This window comes from Gopherus evgoodei, chromosome 19 (assembly GCF_007399415.2).
Source record: "Gopherus evgoodei ecotype Sinaloan lineage chromosome 19, rGopEvg1_v1.p, whole genome shotgun sequence".
Taxonomy (NCBI): domain Eukaryota; kingdom Metazoa; phylum Chordata; order Testudines; family Testudinidae; genus Gopherus; species Gopherus evgoodei.
Window position 1 is genome coordinate 15,715,114 of NC_044340.1, and position 26,690 is coordinate 15,741,803.

The 26,690-nt window shown below is 57.1% G+C and overlaps 1 protein-coding gene across 1 annotated transcript; it reads left to right on the forward strand.

Moving 5' to 3' along the window:
• The first annotated feature begins 1,025 nt into the window (after nucleotides 1–1,025).
• On the forward strand, nucleotides 1,026–25,914 carry LOC115637291 (ubiquitin carboxyl-terminal hydrolase 2-like). The gene is given in 4 exon segments (XM_030538421.1): nucleotides 1,026–1,106; nucleotides 5,735–5,833; nucleotides 5,836–6,513; nucleotides 25,865–25,914. Coding segments are annotated over 2 exon segments (702 nt in total). The 5' UTR covers nucleotides 1,026–1,106; nucleotides 5,735–5,775; the 3' UTR covers nucleotides 6,480–6,513; nucleotides 25,865–25,914.
• The last annotated feature ends 776 nt before the right edge of the window (nucleotides 25,915–26,690 follow it).

Sequence of the window (26,690 nt, forward strand, 5' to 3'; positions counted from 1 at the left end):
ATCTCTCGCGGCCTGGGATGCAGGGTTAGGGACTTACTAGTGCTGATTCCTAGGCCGGGACCCAAATGCTGCAGAAGGGGTGAACCATAAACCCCTGGGGACCCAGACACCCCAGAATCTAGAGCTGAATTTTGAAGCTTGAGACCCTGTCAGTGCCCAACAGGATGGCCCAGCCCCTTGGGACCAGGCCAGGTGAGAGAGACGGTGCTCCCCTGCACCGCGGGGTGTAGGGACACGCAGTCATGAGGGCTGAGCTTGTTCAGGATGCCTTAAATGGAGCGTGGCTTCCCGAGGTCTCTCCACAGCACCTGCTTGGGGGATGACCTAGCCAGCTGAGCAGGCTTGGGAGGGACAGAGGCATCTGCTGGGCGGGGTTGGGGGTTTCGGTGCAGAAGGTTGGGGGAGTTTCTCCCTCACAAGTGGTTTGGCTAGAGAGACAAGGAGGTCTTTCATGTCGCTGTGTGTGGGAGGCAGTGGGGCCTGGTGGTTAGAGCAGAGGGCACAGAGCTGGGACTCCTGAGTACTGTTTCTGGCTCTGAGTGGGGGAGTGCTGTCTAGTGATGAGAGCGCGGAGTTGGGCGTCTGGACTCGTGGGTTCTACCCCTGCCTCTGAAAGGGAGTGTGCTGTAGTGGTTAGAGTCTTCTAAGCTCTAGTCTCTGCTTCGTCAATGACTTGCTACGTGTCCCCAGGCCGGTGACCTCACTTCCCTGGGCCTCATTGGCTGCCTGCGCAAGGGGCGTGAGAGCAGCTTACTCCTTTCCTGGGCACAGGGAGCGCCGCAAACGAAGACTCTGCAAAGTGCTTTGAGATCCCCTAGACAAGGTGCTGCACAAGCTTGGGGCTTACGAGGGGTGTGGGCCACATCCCCCAGGCCATGCCCTGTGGCCGAGCAGAAAGCAGCATGTCTGTGCTTGTCATCCTCCGCAAGCACGCCAGGTTGGAGCACATCCAGGTGTGTGGAGAGCCCGCCTTGAAAGGGCTTTGAATCAGGGTGGTTTCCTGGTGACCAGAGACTCTCAGCCATGTGAGCCGCTGTCCTGCAAGTGAAGGAAAACAAGCAAAGAGAGGAGACGTCCCGGAGTTCCCTCTGCCCCCCAGTCACCAGGTAAATCCCTGGAGCTGGTTGGGGATCAGGCAGAGCCCCATCTGGTGTAACGTCCTCCCCGGCCCTGTGCCAGCTGCTTTCTGACCCAGTGGATCCGTGCCAGAAGCAAAGTTTCCTCCCGGTTAGGGCCCGTTTTCGAGGCAACCTCAGCTTGTCTAGGGAGTGAAGCTGATCGGCTGAGCTAGGCAGGACTTTTACCCAAGTCATGAATGGTGTTTGTTGTGGGTGTCCCCTCTGGAGGTGCTTGAGTGCCACTGGTGGGCTTGTGAGGGGGTGTCTTGGGCTGGCCATACTCCAGCCCCGTGCTCGCCGGTAGTTGTAAGTTCTTTGGCTTCTAGGACTGGCTGTTCATGTCCTGCTGGGATCTGTTTATATCTCTGGGCAGCTGGTGGAGTGAACGTGTGGGCAAGCCAAAGGGTGCCCTGGAGAGGGAGCCCCTGACATGTGTGGCATTCACAGCCTGTTCCCATCTGACCATGGTGTATAGTGTGCTTTTGGGCACTGGAACTCAGGACTCCTGGGTTCTTTTCCCAACTCTGCCACTGACTTATTGGGTGGTCGTGGGCAAGCTGCTTCCCTGCAGTTCGCCATGCGTAGAATGGGACTAGTGTCTGTGCAGTGCTCGGGGAGCCATGGGAGGAGGGGGACCCAGTCCGTGTCCTTCCATGGGACCTTGCGCTGTCTGGGCCCAGTTCCCCTGGGCTAGCCCTGGGACAGCGTCTGCGCCAGGCATGCAGGCCCAGTGGAGGGCTGCTCAGGGCTGATCCGAGCTCCTCTTTGCTCTCTGCTGGCTTCCGGATGGAGCACCATGCTGAGGCCAGAGATGAACCTCGCTGGCCAGACCCTTGGGACAGGGCAGCCCTGGCTGGTGGTTGATGCCCCTGGAGGTGCAGCCCCCCGCCATCCCCAGGAGGCCTGCACACTGAGCTTCCCATGGTGCTAATGCACAGTCCTAACTAGACCCTTGGCTCCCATGGTGGCAAAAAACTTCCCACACCTGAGAGCTGCCTAGTCCATGGAGCTGCTTGCAGCAGCTGGGGCTTGGCCATCACCGCCTAGTTCTGAGCTCTCCAGCTGTCCCCCTAGCTCAGCACGCCTGTCCTACTGCTCTCCTGCAGGCCTCCAACCAGCTCAGCTGCATGTCACAGCTGCTGGAGAGTGGAGCTGGCAGCTGCTGAATAGCCCCGGGACTCTGCCTCTGGAATACCAATGCCCGGGCAGGCCTGGCGGTGGTGATGGAGTCTGAGCTGATGAAATCATCCTCCATACAAACCCGCTCAGGCTGGGCATCCCATTGGCTCACTCAGGCTGGTGCTGGGAGGCAGGGGGACTGGCTCCAGGTGCTGGCTCCAGCCTGGAGTTTGGGCTGGTGCTGAATTATTGATGGGAGCAGCTAGCTCTCAGCGGGGTCAGATGCAGCGGAGCAGAGAGCCTGGGCTGAGCAGCTCCAGTCCGCAAGTCCTCGCGCTGGGAACGGGCTCATCCTCCAGCCCCGAGCCTCCTGCACTTTCTTCTTCCTCCCTGCTCTTTTCTCTCTCCCTTATTCCTTTCCATTCATGCAGATCCCTGCCACAGCTGTCCTGCCCCTCCATGGGACGGGGAAGAGAGCGCACCCTTCCCTGCGGTCGCATTTCCCCTACACACACACTCTAGCTGTGAAACCAGTGGGCACAGATGCCATGGAGAGGGAGGTGTCACGGAGTCCCCGGGTGATGCTCTGGAACTGCTCCCCACCAAGCCAGGCAGGACTTTGGGGAGCCTCTTCTCCCTTGGAGCAGACTTGTTCAGGGCAAGAAGCTCACACGGCTTCACTTCCTGGGTCTCTCCTTGGAGCATTCAGCATCCTCTGCCCCTCCGTGCGCTTCCCACAGCGAGCCCGCCTCAGTGGTGTCCTGGGGAAGCCACAGGTCCTGCACCCCCACTTCGCAGTCAGACGTGACTCTCAGCCAGCCAGTAAAACAGAGGTTTATTCGATGACAGGAACAGGGTCTAAAACAGAGCTTTAAATACAGCGAACCGGACCCCTCGGCCGGGTCCATTCTGGGGGGCAGTGAGCCAGACCCCACGTCTGCACTTCACTCCTTGACCCCAGCCAGCTCCAGACTAACAACCCCCTCCAGCCCCTCCTCTCTGCTCCGTTCCTTTCCCGGGCCATGAGGTCACCTGAGCTCTTTGTCTCCAACACCTTCAGTTGGCACCTTTGCAGGGGAGGGGCCCAGGCCATCAGTTGCTAGGAGACAGAGTGTCAGGCATTTAGGTGCACTGGCCCTTTGCTCTGCCAGATACTTAAGAACTGCCTAGGGGACACTGAGGCACCAACACAGTATTCAGAGAAAACATTAAGAACGTTCCTAGTTCATCACAGGAGGGTGGGCGGCATGGATTATGAGCTGCCCCTCCTCTCTGTGCCAGGCTGGCCGTAATGACTCAGGGCGGTTGTATGACACCCTTTCATCTTCCCAGGGCTCCGGGAGCCTTGACATAGGAGCCTTTGCACAGGGAGGAGCTCGTGGCCAGCGTCCCATCCATCAGATGACCAAGTCCCTGCCCTTCTGCGTGCCTCAGTTTCCCTATCTGTGGGAGGGTGAAACATTAGAGGTGTGCCTGATGCCCCAAACCTCCCTCAACTTTGGGAGAGATTCAGATCCAAGCATTGTGAGTTAGAAACATCTCTGAATAATCCCAGCTCGGTAAAGCAAGGCACTATTATTACTGTTACCCAGAAAACTTGGAGTTGTAGGGCTCAGAGGAGGTGCTGGGAAAATCTCTCCCAGCTCCCTAAACTTTCTAGGGAGAAGAGCCCAGCGTGACCTCTCCTCCCTTGATCTCTGCTCACCAGAGGCCTCTGGGCAGAAGCAGACTTCTCTGTCTTGTGCAGTGCAGGGCGCTGGCTGCTGTGAACAAGCCCGCAGAGAATCCAGGGCTCTTGCTTTCTGTTTAGGCTCCTACTTTCTGCTGCCATCTGCCCCTGCTGCCCGCTCTGTCCCTGCCGCTCGCTCGCGTCTCCGCAGCACCCCCTGTGGCAAGCGGTCACTGGCTTTCTGTCTAATTGAGAAGACAGAGCATCGCCAACATGTGTGAGATCCTTGCCCCCCTCCACCTCCGTGTGGGTGGTGGGGGCAGGGTGGAGTGCTTCGGGCTTGGGGTGGGGGTTGCAGCCAAGCATCCCAGGAATTTCCTCACCATCTCTTCAGATATAGTGGGGTCTCGGTGACAGATTCTGGGGGGAACCTCAGAGCTAGGGATGGGCTGGGAATGAGGGGGTTCATGACCCATTCAGTCCTTGCTTGCTCTGCTGAGTGCGCCCATGAAGGCTCAGTTAGCAGCATTTTTGGTGGTGCTCTATGTACCCCTGGGAGCTGGACTGGGACCTGACAAACTCATTTCCCATGTGGCCACCGAATGGCTGTCAGCCGGGACCAGCTCTCAGTGACTACCCCGCCAGGCTGGATTTTGAACCTGGCTGGGATCAGTGAATGTAGTGAGCTCTAAGCCTCCAGATTACCCAAGTCAAGTATTGTGGCTGTACTGGAGAGGGGAATGGGAAGGTTGGACCATCCTGGGATAATGATAACAAGAGAAGCCATAAATCTGTCAGCCACTCTCATGCTCCAAGGCTTAAGTGGACTGTTGAATGGGGTCAGGAAGGAATTCCATACACCCAGTGACACGCAGACAGGTGTGTGCATGCACACACGTGCTCACTGACCTGTTGCAGCATTGCATAAAGGACGTGGGGCATTATAAGTCACCTAGCTCATCATCCTCTGAATGAGCGACCCTGCCCTACACACTTGGTCTCCGTTGGCCCCAGCGCAAAGTGGGTCTAAAATACAGCCCCATAGAAAGGTGGTTCCTTCCTGGCTGTGGGGTCAGTGGGTTTCATGTTTGTGGGGATCGCGTGGCTCAATCTGCTCCACTTGCCCTCTGTGCTGAGTGCCTGCCCTGAACAGGAACTAGATCCGGGGAGCCTGTGCCACACTAGCAGTGGGAACGAAGGAAGGAGGCTGGTTTGGGTTGGATTGGCTGGGGTTCTCTTGGATCCCATCCCTCTATTGGCCCCTCTCTGCTGTCTGCCCCACACAAGTACATTCCCTTCCCATCCCACCCACCATAACCCCCTCTAGAACCCAGCTGTGCCACATCTGAGCCTACCCCAGGCTCCTGCCCCTCCCAGCCCTCCGGATACGTAGCGCCTGATGGACTTGGCTTCAAGCAGCCAGGGTCCCACTGCCATGGAGTGCGCCCGCACTGCCGTGCGTGGGATTTGGCCATATCTGGCACAGGGCTTCATCCAGCTGTGGAGCCCTGCCCTCGCACATCCCAGCCCCTCCAGTGCCCGGCTTGGGGAGTGCTCTCCTGGGCAGTTGGAGAGGGATGTTTGTCTCTCCCCTCTGGAGATTCTTAGTCTCCCACAGCTACATTGGCCAAGTCATCTCCATGTTCCCATGGCAGAGGTCTCCTGCCCCCATGCTAGCTCGTAAAGGGGTCTCCAGCCTTTTCTCAATACAGGGGGGAGAGATCCAGCCCGCCAGCTTCCAAGCCTGGGGCAGGCTGTGTGCAGGGTGTTGGGGTAGGTGCCCACTGGAGCAGGAACTCAAGGTGCTCACTGTGCTCTTGCTTTGCAGTCAATGCCACCGGCGGTGGCCCCGGAGCCCCAGTCTCCAGGATGTCCCAGCTCTCCTCCCCGCTGAAGCGCTATGGAGACACGTCCCACTACCCTGCCGCCTCTACAGTAAATCCCCCATCATCTACGGCTCCTACTCCTCCTACGGCTCTAGCTTCGCCACCTCTTACCCAGACAAGGACAGGGTCAGCTTCAAGCCGAGCCCCCCCAGCAGCTACTTGGCCTCCGGCCAGCTGCAAACCTCGGGCGCCTCCCCGAGCAGTAGCTACGATGCGGGCCAGCTGGCGCTGCGCCCAGAGTCCAGCATCCAGCTGAGCCCGGGCTATGGCCACACACTAGCCAGGCCTCTGGGCATTGGGGGCCTGAGCAGGGGAGCATGCTACCCCTTCACCGGTACGTCCATCAGCCCCACCAGCTACATGGCGACACTGTCCGTGCTCAGCCACAAGAAGTCCAGCAGCCACTCGGACCTGAAACAGGAGTTCACCAGGCTGCACGCCTCCGAACCTTACCGCCTGGACTTACCCCCCCACACCCCACTCCTTGCCCGCAACCGCCAGGAGCTCTGCGCCCTGCAGAGCCTGTATCAGGCCGCCAGCCACTCCGAGTACGTCAAGGAGTACCTGGAGTCCTGCAGCAGGAAGGGCAGCCGCACCCCCGGCTGCCCCCGCAGTCCCACCAAGAAGCAATCACCCTATGTTCCGGCCCAGCAGCCGCTGCGCCAGCCAGCCGTGGGAGAGGAGTGAGAGCCGGACAGACTCCCCAGCGAGGGACCCCTCGGTAGGTGCTGCTGGCTCGGCGCGGGGGATCTCCTGTGTTTGGGGAGGGCGAGTAACCTCATGGGGCCGCTGATGGGGAGCAAGGACAGGGAGGAGAGTGGCTGCCCGTGGGCCACAGGTGGAAGAGCAGGTGAAGGTGTTGGGAGGGAAACCCAAGAATAGAGCAACCTGAATCAAATCCACCCCCGATCCAAGCGTCACAGCTGTTGTCCCCTCTCCCAAATCCTGAGCCCCACAGACACTGGGGAGAAGCCACACCTGGAGCCAAATGCTGTGCACACCCCACTCCCAGCTCAGCCCATAGCTATGGAGGTGGCAACTCGGGGTGATGCAGCCCCACCGTCATGCAGCAGAGTGGGTGTGAGCCAGGCTGGACTCGCCGATGGGGCTCAGGTGGGTGGTTCTGGCTTGGTGGATAGAACACTGGGGCTCTGCCGCTGGCCTGCTGGGCAATCTTGGGCAAGTCACTCTAACCTCCCCGTGCCTTGGGAAGAATGATCCCGACCCCTGTGGTAAAGTGCATTGAGATCTGCGGATGAACATGCCAGAGCAGAGCTAGGTGATGTTACCAAACGGTGCAAGGACATTGCACAAATCCCCCCGTGTGTGGTGAGGTCAGCAGCTCTGTCGAGTTCCCATCACTGAAACCACCTCACTGCTGGCACTGCCCGGCCCCCTTACTGGCAGTCGGGGCAGTGAGGCTAAGGACTGAGTGGGCAGTGCATAGAGACTGGGCTCCCCTGTCTATGCAGGGCAGGTGTGGGAATCCCTGATCCCAAGCTGCACCTCCCAGATTCACATTCCCTTGGGAGAGGGGTGGGCTGGATTTGTGGTACCTTTGGGCTTTAACCACTTGATGCCCCTTTGTGTGTCTGGTCCCCTCCAGTAGTAAAGGGAATAGGCAGGATTGATTCATCCCAGTGAGGACTTGGGCTGGGGTCGGCTCACAGCATCTTTGGCTCACCCAAAGTAAGGAGGGGTTTGCACTGGGGGTTGGGGTGAAAACCGAGGCAGGGGAAGATGCCTTGGCAGCAATGCCCCCCCCCCCTTCAATCCCTTGATCTGGTTCTCATCACCCAGGGGAAGGACTCAGCCTATGTCTGTGGGGTGGGACCTGAGGTCTGTGGGCTCTGTCCCAGGGCACAGAGCCTGCTCGGGGAAGCTGTGATCTGTGATAGGGCACCTGCTTCCTGCCTGAAACCTGTGTGCACGTCACACACGGCCCAGACCCTGGCCAGGATGGCTAGTTTCTGGCAGCCCTGGTGCCTTAGGGTCTGTTAACGGAATGGAGAGAATCCATCGGATCCTCCACTAAGCCCCAGATTCCCCGTGCCCTTCTGAGTGCTTGCGTTAGGCAGGTTTACATGCATGCATGTACACATGAATACGCACACACTCATGAACATACATGCATGCACATGCATGCACATGCTCACACCGACACACAAGGTCACGCAAGCAAGAGCACAAACTGTGCATGCAAATATACATGCTCAACGTACATAAGCTTCTGCTGTCATGTGCACATACCCACACACACACACTCCATGCCTGTTGCTCATGCTTAGCTTCACTTTCCCTTCCCGTGCACAGATCCCTGGGAAGAGGCAGGGCAGAGAGGGGACACTGGGTTCTTGCTGTGACTTATTCCCGAGACAGAGATTTCTAGGTGTGCCCTGAGCTGCTTCTCAGCTGCCTGTTGACATGCTGCGTGCATGCGTGCGTGTGTGTGTGTGTGCCAAAGCTGACATTAAACAATTATATACTTGTTATGTAAGCTCTGGGGTTGGAGCCTGGGAGAGAACGCTGAGTATACACAACAACCTAATTAGGGACAATCCAAGCCTCTCCCTCTGGCCTAGGCTGTGCAGGGCCGAGTTCTCCCAGGAGTCCTGTTCCAGGGACCCAGCGTAGCCAGACATCCTCGCCCTGTGGCTGCTCGTGACAGCTGAGGGGTCAAACCCATCCCCTCCCGCTGCTGCCGGTGGGGGCATCAACTCCCCTGACGCTGCATCCTCATGGCATCACAGCCACCCCTCAATGATCCCACCTGTAGCGGGTCTGTGCTGCCAGTTTCTGGGTGCATGGGATGCCTACCACTGCCAGCTCTGGAGCGGTTAGTCCCAGCAGGCTGGGAAGAGGGCAGGTCAGGCGGGAAGGGCATTGGCAAATCTGTGCATGGGATGCCAAGGGCTGGCGTGGCAGGGGATGCTGCCAGGCAGGACGGCATGTGAGACATTTGCACCACCCCTGCACCCGCCACCTCTGCCTCCTCCCCTCCCCCCCAGCACGATCCATTCTTTGCTGTCACGAATCACCCACATCACCCCTGCTGGTGAAAGGTGCTCTGGTGACATAACCCGGACTGGGCAGCCCTTGCAGCTGGAGACACCCATCTGGGGCGGCTGGTTCTGTGTGTGCCAGTTACTGTATCATATATAATGAGGACACGGTCATGTTCCCAGAACCCAACCGCACCCCTCCCAGCTGAGCGATGTTGGAGCTCCTGTGCCCTGCTTATCCCAGGGGCCTTGGGGCTGGGCACTGGGCTGGACAACAGGTTCCCATGCAGGGCTGATGAGAGGGAGAACGGGTGGACAGGTGTATTGGGCCCCAAGCTCTGAGGGGTCCCAGAACATCGGTAACACCCCTGTAAATTAAGTGTAATAGGACGCAAACACGATGTACCGGAGACCCAAATTTCTCTCCATGGGCCTGTTCCCATGTGACTGTCACGGGGAACATCCAGTCCTTTCCTCTCATCTGGATACCCTGAGCTGTATGGGACAATGGATCTGTTCAGTGGCACCATTAGGCAAGGGGCTTTTTAACCAGGGAGGGTGCAGCAGCCTTCTGTGGCGTTTCTCTGGCTGCTGCTTTCTGGTGAACTGTGAAGGCGGGCAGTGGAGCATTTCATACCCTGGGTACAGATCAGAGACATCGTGTCCCAAAGCCCCAGCCCAGGGCTGAGCCTCCCACGCCCACAGCCCTTCGTGTGAGCGCAATCTGACCAGGCTGGTAATTTTTCCACTTGGATTTCATCTCCAAGAGCTCGTCTCAGCCCCTTGGTCACTTTTCTATCCCTCTCCGCCCTTCCTCCCCAACCAACCAGGAAGGAATTGGCTGCTGCGTGGCCAAGGCAGGAGTCAGGCAAGCACAGGGCCCCACCAACCGACTGTGGGGCTGCAGAGCCAAGGGGGGTCAGGTTTCAGAGTCGTGGGGGGGGTGAGTCTGCAGTCGGGTGGCTCAGTGCCTGCCTGGGATGTTCGGAGCCCTCCTGCTGCTGGGACGTCTGCTCGTTCCCCCGCCAAAGGCCCGTCTTACACCAAGGGCTGGGGCAGCCGTAGGTGTCAGATCATGGCTGAGTACGAGAGTGTCTGGCTCTGGGGCTGATCCATGGGGGGCAGGACTGGGGAAGCTGCCTGAAAATGCCCAGCTGTAGCCAGGAATTGTCTCCTTTGGGAGGCCTCCAGCTGCCCCCCAGTACATCCCTGGTCAGGCGGCCATTGCCCTGCACAGATGCAACCCAGGTCCGTACTGTCCTGTCCCCATGCTGGAGGCTTGGAAGTGGACGAGAGTGGTCAGGGGTCTGGGGGGACTCACCTTTTCTTGCTGGGCAGTCTACCCCTGAGCGGGAAGAGGAGGATTTTCAGGCTGTTGGTTTCTTTCATCAGGCATTGCACCACGGGCACTGGCTGAGGCGCACGCATGAGCAACCCATGTGCAGCCCTGCCCCCCACACCGACACTAGCTCACATGCCAGTGCTCAGGGCTGCAGCTCGCTAGGGCCAGTCTCCCCTGCCGTGTGACCACAGGCACCGTGCTCAGCTGGGGTCGGCCCTTCCCCTGCCTCGGGCTGAGGCTAAGCTGCTTGCCCTGTTCTGTGCAGGTCCCTGGCATGCACAGAGAAAGGAGAGACCTCATCCCAGCTCCTTGCTTCTCCTTCCAGGCTGACCCCGTCTCGCCATGTGCAGGAGCCTGGCCCGGGGAGTGGAGTTGGGGCAGGTTCTCTCCAGCCCCGCTGGCAGGTCCGTGCCAGGCAGAACCTTACATAACAGGCTAACCCCTCCTTAATCCTCCTGTCTCTGTCGAGACTTTCCACCGCTACTTTCTCTCTCGTTTCAGCTCTCGCCCTCTCTCTTGCTGCCCTTCGACCAGAGGGGACAGCTTCTCCCGCTTCCCTGGCACCACAGGGGGCAAACCCTGGCAGGGCCAGCTTGGCCCTTCTCCTCCCCAGGAAATCACACAAAGCCCCCTCCCTGCACAGGACTCTGGGACCAGCATGTCAAAGCCCTGCTCCCTGCGTTAAATATGCCATGGTGCAGCTTGGTGAGAGAGCCACAGGTTTGCCCTGTGATTCTTGAACAAATCCTACACGCCCTCCCTCCATGCACCACCCCAGAGACAGCTGCATTCAGCAGTAAGTGAGGGATCCTTGCGTTATCACCTGTGAGGCCCTTGGGAGCATAAAAGCGATTATTTATCCTCTCCTGTACCATCTCCCACACCCCACTGTAGCTGGGAGCAGTTCAGAACTCCTGGCTCAGCCGTGGGGCAGGACATGACCAGCTCTGGGAGGAGCCACTGGCCAATTTGCAGGGAAGACAAATCCTGATGCAGGCTCTAGTCTCCTCCCTGCAGGCTCTAACACGTGGCCGCACACGGTGCGTCTGTCAGGGGGTGGGGAACGCGCGGCTTCTGCTAGGACTGGATGCTTTGCGGAGCACTTGAGTCTGGTCTACCAGCTCCATGTAATCGCTGACACTGGCGCGTGGGGGCTTCAGTGCTGCCAAGGCAGGGTGGGTTTGTTCTAGACATGCTCTGAACAGGTGTCAGTGGACAAGACAAGGTAGCAGAGAGTCGGGAGCAGGGTCTGTCTGATCTGTCACCGCGTGCACCCAGCTCTCCCTCTCCCTCTCCCCTGGCAGCTCTGTAGCTCCCATTACACTCATGGCTGGTGGGGTGAGGAGTATTTGGTGTCATTTCCCCCATCGCCGCCACCACCCACCATTCCAAACACAGCTCACGCACAGCAGCACTGGGGTGTCGGCCCGGCTGCAGCCACCCGCTCGGATGGCTAGAACAGAGGGGCAGGGGAGTCTGAACTCCTGGTTCAGTAGGCTGTGCTCGGTACACGGTCTCTGGCAATGCCAGTCCCTCTGCTTCCCCAACAGAAACGCATGGGCTGCATAGGGCTTTGGGTTCTCCTCCTAGTAAAGACGAGATTTGACTCCAAACCACAGATTACATATGGCACTGACGTACGTCTCTATGGACCCCTGCCATCCCGATCTCATTAGCTATCAGGCCTCACGCCTGCCACCACCGTCCATGCAGTGTGTGACACAGTCGGCAGCCGTGGGGGCCTCTCCCTTCCCTGTGGGGGGATCATTTACTGGGGTGGGGGTCACAGGCCTGACTGGGTCCCCGCAGGCCCACTATCAGGTGTCTTCTGCAGGCAGTGTGATTCCCCATTCGTTGCATTCTGCAGGTAGGGCCGTTCCCACCTCCTCCCTGGGGCCTGGAATGGGGTTACGTTCTCTGCAGGCAGCTCAGCTTTTTCATAGACACAGGCATGGTGGGCAGGAGAAGCCTGTCTTCAGGCTTCTTCCTGTGCCCTAGGCTGCCCACAGATGCCTGTCACAATCCACCCTGATCCAGGGACTCCCACCATACCCCAAGTTTGGCATTCCTCCCCTCTGCCACCCTGATCCTGAGCACTCTTTTCTTTTCTCCCCCTCTGTGATCCCAATCGGCTTTTCCCAGGCAGTGCCTTAGTGTTTACTGTGTTATAACAAACACGTAGTATGTTCTTAACAGTGACCTTAGCCCGGACCCTGGCCCACCTCCGGCGATGTGTCAGAGCCTCTCCTAACACAGCAGGGTTTCGGTCAGAACTGCATGACCAATGGATTTTTCTGTTCGCTGGCGGGAAATCATTTCAAGTTGAATCAAAAATGAAATTTTCCGTGAATCAAAAACATTTTTTGATGTTGGGCTTTATTTTCCCCCCACCCCGGCACCATTTTTAATATACTTAAAAAAAGGAAGGTTGTTTTGAATCGAAAGGTCAAAACACTCTGGCTTTTTTGGAAATTTTTTTCAATTTTTTTTTCTTTCATAGCAACAATGTCCCGAAATCAACACAAATTGTGGACTGTTTAGGTCAACCCAAATCTGCATTTTTCACCCAAAAAACTTTTAATCAAAAGTTGTACCCGGCTTTAGGTTTGGGGGCATAGGCATGATGGCAGTGGTGATGGTACTAATAGGGGTGGGGGGGATCAGGAGGTGCAGTGTCAGGGCAGCTGTCCTGGCCAGAGGTTATGGTGCTCATTGGCAGTTTAATGTTCTCTGCTGTTTTCCGGTCTTATTTTTTTTTCCCGAACCAAGAAGCAAAATCATAAAAAATAATTAAACCACAAACACAAAGCTCCGGAAGCGGCTTGTGGGGAAGGGTGGGAGAGGCTGCTGATCCAGGTCTCCGATCGGTTCCGCTCCATTAACCAGGAGGCCTGGGTCACGCCGGTTACTTGCGGTCACTTTGCAGGTGTTGTGTCTTTGAAGCTGTGCTCCCTTGGCTACACGGTCCCCAAACCGTTTCCCCCCTCAACCTCAGCCTGGGTCATTTAGGATGTTGGGTGTTGGAAAACAAGATCACAGTTATTGGAGCAAGAATCTGGGAGTTCAGTTCCCAGTGATGGAAGGGGAGTAGTGTCTAATTGCAAGAGCAGGAGGAATGGGAGTCAGAGCTCCCAGATCTTGTTCTTGTTTCTGGAAAGGAACGTTGTCTAGTGGTAAGAAGTCTGGACTCCAGAGTTCTAGTCTTGTTCTCTGCCCTTGACCATGTGATTGCAGTGCTCTGTGCCTCAGTTTACTTTGCCACTGGGGACAGCAGTCTGACCCCAGCTGTGAAGCTTCTTGAACAAATGTCCTTTCAGTGTTCTGGAAGTCTTGGCCGAAAGGGCAAGGCAGTCAGTGAGCTCCCCCAGAGGGGGTGGGTTGGCAGGGCACCCTTTGCTTCCCAGCTGTGTTGGTAGAGCTCCCGGACTTGTGCGGCCCCATTAACTGCCCAGAACGTGAGGTGAACTGAGTATCCGGTGGCTGCAGCCACCCATAAAATTGCCGCCAGCCACTCACGCTTCTGTCCCAACCAGCTCCTGGACTGGCCTGCAGCCAGTGCCTGAACCCATTGGCCTTTTACTGCCAGCTGGCTCTTGGCATCCTCTGCTGGGAAGGTCACTGCTTGAGAGCTGCACCAAGCCTTGGGACAGTGGGGACGATGGTTTCAGGATGGTCCCCGCCCCGCTTTGTCTTCTGCAACAGCTCCTGGGGCTGTGGGTTCTGCTCCCCTCTGTGATCTCACAGAGCCCTGCTGCGTTCTGTCAATAACCCAGCTTCTAGGCAGCCTGTTGTTAGCTGACTCGCAGGGGCCTCTCTCCAGATTCCACCACAGCTGCGTGGTTATGGCCCTAGCTCATGTTACCCCACTGGCAGCAAGGGACATGGCAAGCCCTCATGTACCCTGTGGTGGGGATGGGCAGCATGAAACCGTAGAGTCCAGGGATGCAGCGGTTGCTCTGCTTGGCACAGGTTGTCCCCTGCAGTGAGTAACAACTTTCATCCACGACTGACCAGGGGCCAAACTGAAACCAGTGCCCTGGAGGGGAAAAATCCCATGTCCCATGGCCCACCCGCCCAAGCCAGCCAGTCCTCCTCACCTGTAACCAGATTGGACCGATGCCCGCTAGAGGGGAAAGAGCACATGCCCTGTTCCCTAGCTGCTGAGCCAGGTTTGTGGAGTCTCTTTACTGACCTGTTCTTTGCATTTCTGGGATGGGAGATGAGTCCATTCGGTCCTGGCTCTGGAGGAGAACCGGCCCCAAACTCTGGGGAAGGGGTTGGGTTTTGCCCCCTGGTTCTAGCCTTGGACTGTCCCTGCAGCTGATGGCTCATTGCAGAGCTGCCGGCAGAGTAGGAAGCTGCCTGGGAACGTGAGTTTGCACAGTGTGAGTTGGGGCCAGGAGGGTAAAGGGTTCACCCCCAGGTGCTGCATCCCATAATGACCCCTGACATGCTGTAGGACCTGCTGAGCTGGAGCAGCCTGGCCCCTGGGCACCACCTGCCCAGAATGGTTTCCAGAGCTCCGTTGGGTGACTCCGGCCCGACTTGGGGTCAGTGCTGTCTGGGCCTGCGTAACACAACAGAGGCTTGAGCATCTAGAGCAAGAGACCTGAGCTGGCCAGAGGGGAGGGAGGGCTTGGTGCTACTTGGGAGAGCAGAGAAAACACTTGAGTGGCTGAGAACCAACTGGCTGACCTTCTGAGCGCGGCCTAGAGGGCAAAGCTGGGGCACATGTGCCCACTGCTTTCTGAGGCTGCTTGGAGAGTATCTGCTGTCCCTTCCTCACACACACATCCTGATGCCCTCATGGGGACATCGCCAGGGATTTTGAGGGTGAACCAGCTGCCTGGGAGTGAATGGAGCTCCCTGCACGGGCCATCTCAGGGGGTCTGGGATTCATCCCCTGCTCTGTGCTCACCTGAGCAGGTGACAGGCTGCTCCACCGTGCAGCACCCCCAACCATGCAGCACCCCCCGCCTCTCTCTTCATATCTCACCCCTGGCTCATTAGTTGCACGATCGCTGTCCTCTGGCTTTGTGCTGTCTCCCGTTTTCCATGTCTAGTGCGCGATCTGCCAGTCTGTATTAGTGTGGGTCTGCTCCAGCTTCTCTATCGCGCTGTGTGGAGAGTCCTGCTAGGATGGACCCTCTGTGACAGGAATCCTTAGGAGCCTGGCTTCACATTGCATGGTTGGGTTTGACCTGGTCTTCGCAGTGACTTGGTGTGCATCTGTTTATACAGTGTGTGATTACGTGTGTGTACAGTATACACTTTTGTTTGCGTGTGTCTTCCTGTGTAATCAGTGTGTGTGTCTATATACTGTGCGTGTCTATATACTGTGCGTGTGAATGTGTGTACCCTGTATGTGTACATGTGAGGGTGTGTGTGTGTACACAGTATATTTAAGCTTGGAAGGATTAGATTTTTGTTGGTAAACATTGATTTCTCCACACACGCACAAACTGATGAAAATACATTTCAATCTATAGTATTTGAAATGGACAGATTTTTTGAAACCTAGCATCAACTGTCATACAATACTTATTGTTCCCATTCCCAAAACATCCCGCAACTTTGACAGTGGAAACAGTTTTAAAAGAAACTGACAGTACCACTGAAATGATGTAAAAAGAATTGAATTCTGCCAGGCCTACATCCAGGGGGTGCAGAGTGCAGGCCATTGCGTATGCATTTTGTGTGTGTGTGTGTGTGTGTGTGTGTGTGTGTGTGTGTGTGTGTGTGTGTGTGTGTGTGTACAGTGTAGGCTGTGAGTTGGGAGTGAGGGTAGGCATCTGCGTCCATGTTGCGTATGTGCCTGTGTACAGTATACTCTTGGTGTGTGTGTATATATATACACACGGTGTTAAATGAAATGACTGTCACACTTTGATGAGAAAATCTAAGTCCCCAGATGAATGCGGCAAGGCACTGCCTTGGGTATTTTTAAAGCTACCAGAAATAGTGTCCTCCTCTCACCCTCCAACCTATAGTTAGCTCCCCCAGAATGTGTCTGCAGAAGCCTCAATCTGGGGATGGAGGAGGCTACCTTGGTTGTGGAGCAATTAGCATTAAAATAACAACCGCCCAGAGCCTCTCCTGTCCCCAACTCCCGGAGTGGGGTGATCGAAGCGGGGTGGCTTCTGTGCTTCACCCAATGTGGTTATTAGGAGAATGGCCTGCGTGCTGGACCTGGGCCGCTCACGTGAACCGTGCTGCTTAAATGTTAGCTGGAGGCTTGGAAGCCAGTTTGTGTTGGGCAGAAGCTGTCAGTCTGTTTTTCCAAATACTCAGGAGGAAAACATGCTGCGGCTAATAATGGAAATTTACCCAGAGCAGACGGTAAAGACACCTGATACGTGGCGCTTTTGTGTCGATGCAGCCCCTTGTGCTCTCTATCAGTCCGCCAGCCTGGCAGTCAGTCAGTTAACAGACTGACACAGAACTGTATTTCTGTGATTTGAGAGAGCTGTGTTGCCTGAACATGCCCCCAGAGTCAGGACACCTGGGTTCTTTGCCCAGCTCTGCTGCTGCCTTCGTTGCAGAAACTCAGGCAAGTCACTACACCACTCTGTGCCTCAGTTTCCCCAGATTTGAAATGGGGCGAATAATATTTACCTGCCTCACAGTCGGCTCTCATGGGATACCATAGTGATAGGTTCATTATATGCAGATCAGATGAGAGCTTGCACCTCTTGTCTTTGCTTAGCCAGAGCTCTCATCAGGGCCAGCAGGAGTTTTCGTTTCAGGCGGTTTCAGGATTGTGCCCAGTGTTGCCCAAGTGCTAAGTGTAGCAAATCAGTGGCCAGTTGGAAGAGCACAGTGGCAGCCAAGATGGAACCCAATTCTTCCCGCTAGCCCAGGCCCATCTTTCTGAGCCAAAGGAGAATCTCCATTCACTGTAAGCAGTATTGGTCCTATGGCACACTGCTGTGCAATTCTGATTTAATCCAGCAGAGGACAGCAGTACAGGGACATGCTGGAGGCAATATTACAGTTTTATTTCTGAATCACAGGTTCAGTGACCATTCAAAAGGGAATCAATAGCATGAGTCTTCAGGTTGGGGTTTGTTTCCTACTAGAGTGGGAAAAAAGAAATTAAAGTAGAAAATAATTTTTAAAAAAATGTTGAGGCCAAAAATGTACTGAAAAATAGCAATTCCGTTCAATCCAATGATGAGCCTCTGTTGGCACAACCAGCTGTCCGAGTGTTGCCAAGCCGTAAAGCAGGAGACAGCTCCTCTCTGGTCTCCAGTAGAGGGTAGTATGATCCCCCAGGAGCAGAACTACACACCCTGTGGGCTTTTCTCCACACACATGTTAATGCTGGTTTCACTTAAACTAGTTTGAAAATGAATACAAACCTCTGTGTGGACACTCATATCCATTCTGTCACTTTAACTTGCTCCTTGTAAGACTCCTCTACATGGAAAAGTTGCACCAAACTATCCTGAATCAGCATTTCAACCTGTCTAGTTAAACCAGTGCAAAAAGCAGGGTATTCAATAGAGGAGGGACTTCTTTGGGGTTCACTTCAGCCCGTAGTCTATTTAATTATCAGAGTTGCCGTGATTTAAACCAGTGGTTCTCAACCAGGGGTGCCTGTACCCCTAAAGGTTCTCAGAGGTCTTCCAGTGGGTACATCAACTCATCTAGATATTTGCCTAGTTTTACAGCAGGCTACAGAAAAAGCTCTAGAAGAGTCAGTACAAACTAAGATTTCATACAGACAATAACTTGTTTATGCTGCTTTATATACTATTTGTTAAAATGTAAGTACAGTATTTATATTCCAGTTGGTTTATTTTGTAATTCCATAGTAAAAATCAAAACGTACACAATTTTCCAGTACTAGTGTGCTGTGACACTTTTATATTTTCGTATCTAATTTTGTAAGCAAGTACTTTTCAAGTGAGGTGTAACTTGGGGGTACACAAGACAAATCAGGCTCCTGAAAGGGGTCCAGTAGTGTGGAAAGGTTGGCAGCCACTGGTTTAAACCAGTTCATTGTGTCTTTATATGAAGGTAGCTCCTAGGCAGGGGCGGCTCTAGGTATTTTGCCGCCCCAAGCACGGCAGGCAGGCTGCCTTCCGCAGCTTGCCTGGGGGAGGTCCCCGGTCCCGCAGATTCGGTGGCAGCCTGCACGAGGTCCACCGAAGCCGCGGGACCAGCAGACCCTCCACAGGCATGCCACCGAAGGCAACCTGCCTGCTGCCCTCGCGGTGACCTGCAGAGCGCCCGCCGTGGCTTGGCGTGCTGGTGCCTGGAGCCGCCCCTGCTCCTAGGAGCGCCAGTTGTGGCCCCTTGTCCTCGGCGCTGTATAAGCAGGGAACGAAAAGCTAGTCCCTGGCCTGGAGAGCGTCTGATCAAAGGCTAAAACAGGCGAGAGGAGCTGGAGACCGACAGACAAGGAGCCACTATTGGTCAGCATGCAGGGCAGGGGTTTCTCAGCCTGCCGGCAGCCTAAAGTCCCGTTTTTTGCAGCCTGTCTCAGTTTCACAGCCCATCCCCGCTGGCGGACAGGGCTGCAGCCCGGCATGTGTGGGCCCCAATCCCCCCAGCCAGGGTTGCTATGAGGCTGTGCGTTGCCCTGCAGAGCCGCCCCACGCGTGCCCCCCTCGGCTACCCCTTCCCGTCCTGTGGCGGCGTGGGCCGCCAGAGCGAGCGCTATGCGCCTCCCCCGTCTTGATGTCAGAGCCCTCCAGGTGCCGTCAGCAGCTCGGTTTGCACGGAGCGGCGGGAGCCGGGCGGGGCGGGGCCGGGCCGGGGCGGGCTGGAGAGCCAGGCAGGCAGCGGAGTTTGCAAGCGGCCGGCAGCCGGAGAGGAGAGCGCAGCGCAGGTTCCTGGCCGTGCTGATCCGTGCCCAAGCCGGCCGGGCAGGGAGCGCCCCTGGCTGCAGCACAAACTTTGCACGCCCAGGACACCGGGGGAATCTCCCCGAAGCTGCAGCCCCCCACCCCGCCCAATGCCCGGGCTCTGAGTCCGGGAGCCGGGCAGTATGCGGAATTCCTACACCGTCACCATGCCCGAGGACCCCCCGCTTTCCCCGGCTTGCACAAGGAGCTGCGCCCCGGCAGGACCTCCATGCCGGGATCCCTGGTGGTCTCCACCTTCGTGGAGCTCGTTCTCAACAAGACCAAGGTAGAGAGAACTCTGTCCTGTGTTGCCCTGTTTTGGGAGTTGGGGGTGGCCTGCATCCCACCCAGGCACTGCCCTGTACCTTAGCTTTGGCAGGGGGTGGGGGAGGCTCCCCAGCTCCTGGCAATGCCCCTGCTTGGCATGGTATTAAATGCTGTCGAGGCCAGGGTACCCACTCCAGCACCCATCCCCAGGTGGGGCGCTGGCAGTGCTGGGTCTGCCACCCAGAGCCTAGGCTCTGTTGGCTGCTTTTGCCAGGTCTGTTGTGCGGGTGAGAGGCAGGGTGGACTAGCAGTGAGATCAGCAAGTGTCTGCCAGGACTTTTTCCCAGCTCTGCCTCAGACTTGCTGGGCTCTGTCCCCCAGCCTGGGAGGAGAACCACTGTACACCTGCAGTGGATCCCAAATGGCTCAGACTTTCCTCTAATGCGAATGCACCTGTAACTGCCCTTGCCCTCCCCAGACCTGCCCCTGCTCAGGACTGACCCGGAGCGGGGTGCTGTCAGGGGGATGAGGATCTATTGCGCTGGGACATCAGTCCCGCTGTGGGTTTGTGACGGCTGCAGGCTAGCTAGTCAGTGGATCAGAAAAGGATTTTGTCAGTTTTCTCTGGCTTTTGTTGGGAGAGGAAGTATGTCTAATGACTAGTGCGAGGAGGAACTGGGAGTCAGGACTCCTGGGTTCTGTCCCTGGCTCTGGGATGGGAGCGGGGTCTAGTGGCCAGGGCAGGGAGGGAATGGGAGTCCAGACCCCTGGGTTCTTTTCCCAGCTCTGACTCACTGTGTGATCTTGACTAAGTGTCTTCCCCCTTCCCTGTGCCTCAGTGTCCCTTTTCGTACAAGCAGAATCCTGGGCCATATTAGCCCCAAGTGAAGTGTAAGCAGGGCTGAGGTTGGCCTGTTTGTGTGAGGAGTCCCACTGGGCGCCCCGGGGGCCCCTACGGGCAAGAGCCGCAGCACCCGAGGCTCAGGGCAGGTTCATTCCTTTGTTAGGTGGGATGAATGGAGAGAGCAAAGGGGGTGTGAGGCTGCAGGAGTTTATGTAAGAGTCTCCAGCCCTCATGTGGCTCCATCTCTGTGGCTCCCTGTGTGCTGCTGGTGCCGCTGCACCTCATGTTCTGCTCCAGCAGGGAGCTCCAAGGGCTAAAGAGACCAGGGGTGGGGGTGTGGGGAGCGTCGCGTCCCACAGCCAAGAGAGGGGAGCCAGTCCTGGCTGATCTCTCCAGTCCAGCGAACCCTGTGCAGGGACATCTTGTGTTCTGCCTGTGCTCCTCAGTTCAATTTCACCCATCCAGGCTGTGCCCATGTCCTAAATAAAGGCCAGGGCTGGAGAAGGGGATTAACCAGCATCAAATCATGGGGGAGGAGCACATGCTATACAATAGCTCCCCAGCATTATCAGGCCTCTGCCCAAGGGGAACAGCTGATCTCCCTCCAGCAAGGTGCCCTCTCACAGCACACGGACATTAGCTGCTCCAGATCCAGCTGTGGTCTGTCTCCCAGTATAGAGTGGGCAGGAGCGTGGGCTGTGGGGGGAGTTCTCAGCTACTCCGCTCCTGGCCTTTCCCCAGCAGGAGGCACTCTGGGGAGGGGGGCCAGAGGTGCTGGCTGTGGGAGAGGTTGCCGGCTACTCCTGTCCCAGTGCGAGTGCCGCTCGCCTTGGGCAAGCTCCCTGCCCGTGGCCGGGGAGCAGCACTCGCCTCTCAGAGCGCTCTTGGTTCCTGAGTCTGCACTAGAGGAGCAAGCTCCAGCCTGTGCAGCTGGGGAAGATCGTGGGGAGGCTCGGTGTATGTCAGGGCCGCAAAGGAGAGTTTGAGAACGGGAAGAGAACCAGCCCCATGCTACCCCAACCAGAGCTGCAGCCTGCTGCCCTTGCCCTGTCCTTCCAGTCTTCTCTGCTGGTCATTCACTCCTTATCCTCTGCATCTCTCCCTCCTCTGCTACCCACATCCTGCCTCACCAGCCCCTGTGCTGAGGGGCAGAGCCAGGGGAGAGGAAACTGGCCAAAGCCAGCCCACATGATTTTGGGGAGACAAATTCCTGGGCAGCCCCCAGGGATGGTCCATAGTAGGAGCCAGGAAGGGCTTTATGGGGAATGCACCTTAATGGGGGGTAAGTGGGGCCTCAGGGGACTGTGGAGAGAGGCCCAACTAGGCAGGGGGCCCTTCCAGCAACCCACCCCCTCTAGCTGATAAATCAGCTCCGTCTGTGCTCCCCCCGGCTGTCACTCCCTAGGAACCTCCCCAGTCCCTGCTGCTCCACCTACGGGCTTATATGGACCTGGCGGCTGTAGGATGGGAGATCCCCCATCCCTACCACTTGCATCAGTCCCTTTTGATAAGGGCACAGACTCAGCCGAATTCCTGCAGCGTTACAATGACCGGAGGCAGCCAGCATGCATGCCTCGCTGCCTTCGCTCATCCCCCTCACCTCTTCACTGCCTCTCCCACTCCTCTCCCCTGTATGATAATCCAGGAGGCCACATGTCAGTGTTTCCATAACCATCTGCCAGATCAGTCACTGCTTTCTGGGCTCTGCACAAGGTGCCCAGCTCTCACTGAGTCAGGGCACTGCTGAGGGGAAGCTCGCAGGGTTCGGAGGCTTCCTGTGCAGAGTAGCCAGGAGGTGGTGTACGGAAGTCAGGCCATGTCCTGGCCTGACTCCTGCAGCTGATTCAAGTGCGAGTTAGGTCGGCTGTGCCTATTTATCAGCATTTGGTTCTGAAGTAGCAAGATGCGCCTGTTGATGCATTGATGCTTCCCTGCACAGAAGCCCCACAGCAGGCCTCTTGCAGGGCCATCGGAGGACCCTGCCCTGGGGCTTGTCCCCCTTTATCATGCTACCCAGGGGGCTGTTGACTCAACTTTGGCTCACTCACAGAGTGGGAGGGAGGGGTGAGCCCAGACCTGGGGATTCCTCCCTTCCTCAGCTGTAGCCGTGTCTTCACTAGACAGCCCATCCTGAGGCCTAATTGCGAGGGGCTCCTTGGCTTTGCTGGGAGCTCCGGGGCCAGAGCAGGAGTCATCCTAAAAGAGAGATGGTTAAAATGTCCAGAGAGGGTCGGAGCCAGGGTGAGGAGTGTCGGGAACTGGCAGGGCACTGCTCTGGGGAGGCTAACATCACTGCCTGCTAAGGAATCCCCTTAGCTGGCAGTGACAGGGCGCTGCTGTGGGGCAGCCAGGCCCAGCTCCCAGAGCCCTGCTGTTCTCGGGTCAGATTAGGGTCCACCATCACCTGCCCAGTCGCCCTGGTTGTAAGCAGGGCAGGGGCTGGGCATGGATGACCTGGCCCCGCTCCCCATGGGGACTCAGCCTGTGACGCCCACGCTGTCACTAAGCAGCATGTGTAATTGTAGCTGGGTTATTTTGGGCTGTTGCTGGGGCCTCCCACACACACACCAGCCGCTGCTATTTTGGAGCTGCTAGCACAGCGCCCTCCCTTCCCCTTCCTCTCGCTGCTTGGGGGGGGAGGGGTAACGTCACTGACATTAAGGCTCACATGGGGTGGGGGGTGAGAGTCTCTTTCTTAACCCCCTGAGCACTGCATGCTGCTGGCGTCTGAAGAGCTACAGAGCCACAGCCAACCTTCCGACATCTCACACCCCTGGGCTCCTAGCACTCCTCCTCCTGCCCACAGAGGCAGGCTGGGCTAGTGGTGAGAGCACAGGGATGGCCGTCCGGGCTCCTGATTCTAGCCTCTGCCCCAGGATGGACTGGTATCTAGCACTTAGAGCACAGTGCAGGGAATCAGGACTCCTGGGTTCTATCCCAGTTCTGCCACTGACTCTGTGGTCTTGGCCAAGTCCATTCCCCCCCATGTGTCTGTGTCATCTGTTCCATCCCATAGTTCTCTGCTCCCATGGGTTTGTGCACCTGGTCCCAGCACTGCCCATTTCTCTGCCTGTCCCTGCTCTCTTTTTTCTGGTAACATGGCCAGGATGCATGTCAGTTTTAACTTGCCCAGCTGCTGGAGTCTGTCACTTGTCTCTGCGCTTAGCGTGAGATGCCTCCCGGCTCCAGCTGTCCTACCTGGCGTTGACAGGGTATTGCTGAAAGGGAGCTCTTGCCACTGGAGACCTACGACTTGGTGCAAGCTCACATTGCCTTTTCCTAGATGATAGAGTCAGGGCACTGCTGTGAGGCACATCACAGCGCTGTCACTCTGGCTGGCAGTGTCAGGGCACTGCTGTGAGGAAGCTCACAGGGCTGTTGCTCTGGGCGGCAGGGAGATTGGCAGTCGGCTGCCATGCTGAACCAGGCTGGCCTGCAGTTCAGTGAGTGTACTTTAGCTAGACAGATGAGTTTCAAAGGTCTGGTTGCCTGATGCTCTCCCAGATGGAGTGTTTCATGCTGAGTAGGGCTCTTCCAGCTGCCTGAACTGGGCACCCAGGTCAGGCTGGGGGGGTTGAAACTAGTGACAGAAAGCTGCTTTCACATCCTAGTTCAGTATTACAGACAATGGGCATCCTCCCCAACCCCTGCCCAGGGTTCTCTGGGCATGGCTGCCCTCTGTCAGTGCCGGCTGCACTGCTTCTGGGCCGCATGATGAGTTTGTCTCCTATGCGCTGTATGGTGTCAATCCCAGTGGGGTTACGGCTCAGCAACAGATTCCCAGGAGTCCTGGCTTCCCGTCCCCATATCCGGCTACATTGCAGGGGCTCAGCAGGCTGGGACCCCAAACAACCCTCCCCCTGACGGCTGTTACTTTCCGCTTTCAGGTTGGAACAGGGGCATGCTTCCCATTGGGTCTCATAGAGTGACAGAGCTGTTAACCAGTAAGAAAGGTGATGGCACAGGCTGGTTGCTATTTAAGGTCCTCCCCTTGGGCTTCTCTCAGTCCCACTGTACTCACTGGTCCTTCAGCAACAGCCCAGCAGGAGCAAGGAATCCCATTTAAACTCTCTTGCTCCCTGCTGCAGTGTGGACACACCCAGACTGGGGGACCTGCTCCCCACCGCAGCTGGGCACAACCGAGCTGTGGGGGTTTCCCTCCCGCCACAGCGCGGACACATCCCCAGGGACCTGCTCAAGGTCACACCAGGAGTCTGAGGCAGAGCTGGGAACCTGTGTTTCTAACCACTGGGCCAACCTTCCTTACTAGGAGGGGATCTCTTTGGGGCAGCAGTGTGTTGCAGCCACCCCCATCCTGGTCTCCAAGGATCTGCCCAATTGGAAATCCAGGGGCCAGAGATCAGCTGTGTGGGGATTGCCTTCGCCTCTGGCATACAGAACTCTGCTCCCGGGAGCTCTTGGTGTTAAGGGGTGGGAGGAGACAGGCGAGAGATGAAAGACGGCAGAAGAAAGGCTGCCCAGGACTTTGAGCCCAGGGCCAGGCTTTGTGTCTGAAGGAATCTCTGGACTGTGCCCTTGCAGCAAGAGTTTGAGGAATCTGAATTAATGAGCTCCAGGGAGAAAGCCCGAATTCCCCCGCCCCTCGCCAGCCTGCCCCCACCCCAGCCAAGTCAGCACCAGGCTGAGGGCAGGGCAGGATGGGCTCTGCAGGGCAGCACTGTTCCTCTCACAGGCCCCCTCCCCCTCCCAGTTCCCAAGGGCTGGAGGAAGGAGAAGGCTCTGAGTGCTCAGGAGAAGCTGCAGCTGAGCTCAGCTTGGCTGTGCTCCTCTGAGCAGCTGAGGCGGATCCTATTAATCTGAGCCCTCAAACCCAGGGTGGAGGTGGGGAATGGTTCCAGTTCTGACCCATCTCTGCCAGCATAGCCGCAGCGTCTACATGTGCATAGGGGTGAACAGTGGCACGGGCAGTGCTTTTAAGGGGAGGGCAGGTACTCTACCTTCCATGGCTTACACCTCTCACCCCACTGCAGGCTGGAGTGTTTCTTCCTGGGTCTCTGCTTGGCCATTGGGGCAAGTCACATCCTCAGCTCTTCATATAACAACCCCTCGCCCCTACTGTTAGCTGGGAATGAACGTAGGTCCAAAGACACAGGCCTCTGCCACTCAAGTTGAAGGAGTAACTCCACTAGCAGCTAGCAGTAGTAGGCTGTTACCCTGTATGTTCACCAACCACTAGGGGGGACACTGCTCACTCAGCCAGGCTCCTATGCCCTCATGGTCCCCAGGGTGTTTCTGGCACTTGGATCCCTAATGACCACTGGGAGGAAGGGCTCAGGTCCTACCTTGAGGGTGCCAGGAATGCTCCCCAGACTCAGGAGGAGGTGGTCTTTGAAGTATTGTTTTAAATGGAGGTGTACCCTGAACAAAGAACAAGTAGTCCAGATTCCTGGGTCTCCTTCCCAGTTCTGCCTGGCCATATGGCCTTGGCCAGGTGTCTGCTGCGCCTCATGCCTGTGTCCGCGTCTGTAACATGGACATAGTAACACTGGCCTGTGCCCTAGAGAGGCTGTGGAGATGCAGGAGTCAATGAGCATCTGTAGAAAGCTGCCTGTGGCTTACTCCTAGCCTAGATTGTTACATGGATGCTCAGGCAGGTAGAGGGGGTTACAGAGGGACAAGGAGGCATGGCCCCCCAGCTCTCCGGTCACTGCTCCCCACTGTGTCTGCCCCAGGCTTTAGACTGACTGCCTGAAAAGCCGCCCAAGCCCTGTCATTGATCTGCCCCCGATGCTCTTTCTTTGCAGAACTCCAAGACGGTGCAGGGTCTGACCGGCCTCCGTAACCTTGGAACACGGTGAGTCCGTTTCCCGGCAGCATTTGGTCTGTTGGGTTCCCTCCCAGGGCAGGGATCCCCTCATGCCATGCCCCATCCCCACACGCTTGCTTGGGTCACCGTGGAGACATTGGCCCCTGATTGCGACTGCTTCACAGCTAGGGAGCCCTGACCGCTGGATTGGTTTGTCAGGCTCCTGTACCCAGTCACCGGCCCTTTCCCCCCCTCACACACCCCAAGCCCTGCCGCCCTTCCCCAACATGCATTACCCAAGGGCCTGGTGCCAGCCCCACCCACCACCCTGACTCATACACCTGATCCCCAGAGGGCCTTCTCAGTTCCTCTCGGAAAGACTGTGCTAATGCTAGGAACTCCCTTCCTGGCTCTGCCAGCGGTCCCCCACCCCGCCCCACCTACCGCACAGCTCTTCTGTAACCACTTCGGCAGCAGCATTGCCAAGGCAGCTCCCCCAGTGCTGGGCCAGCCCCTCACTTCCGCACCACACACCCATCGAAAGAGGAACCCCAAGCGACAGCAGGAAGTCCCCCACCCACGAGCTGACAGCCTGGGGATCCCCAGTAGCCACCTCCAGGGGCTGAGAGCCCAGGGATCCCTACCACCCACCGCAATGGACTGGCAGCCCCAGGAGGCCGTGCACCCACCCCAAGGGACTGAGCACCCCAGTGCCTGCTTTCAGCGCTTTCCCTTCTCCTCGCTGGGGAGGTGTTAACCCCAGGGGAAAGGGCCTGTTTGGAAACTTCCTTCCCCTGTGGCTCATCAGCATGTGCCAGGAGCTG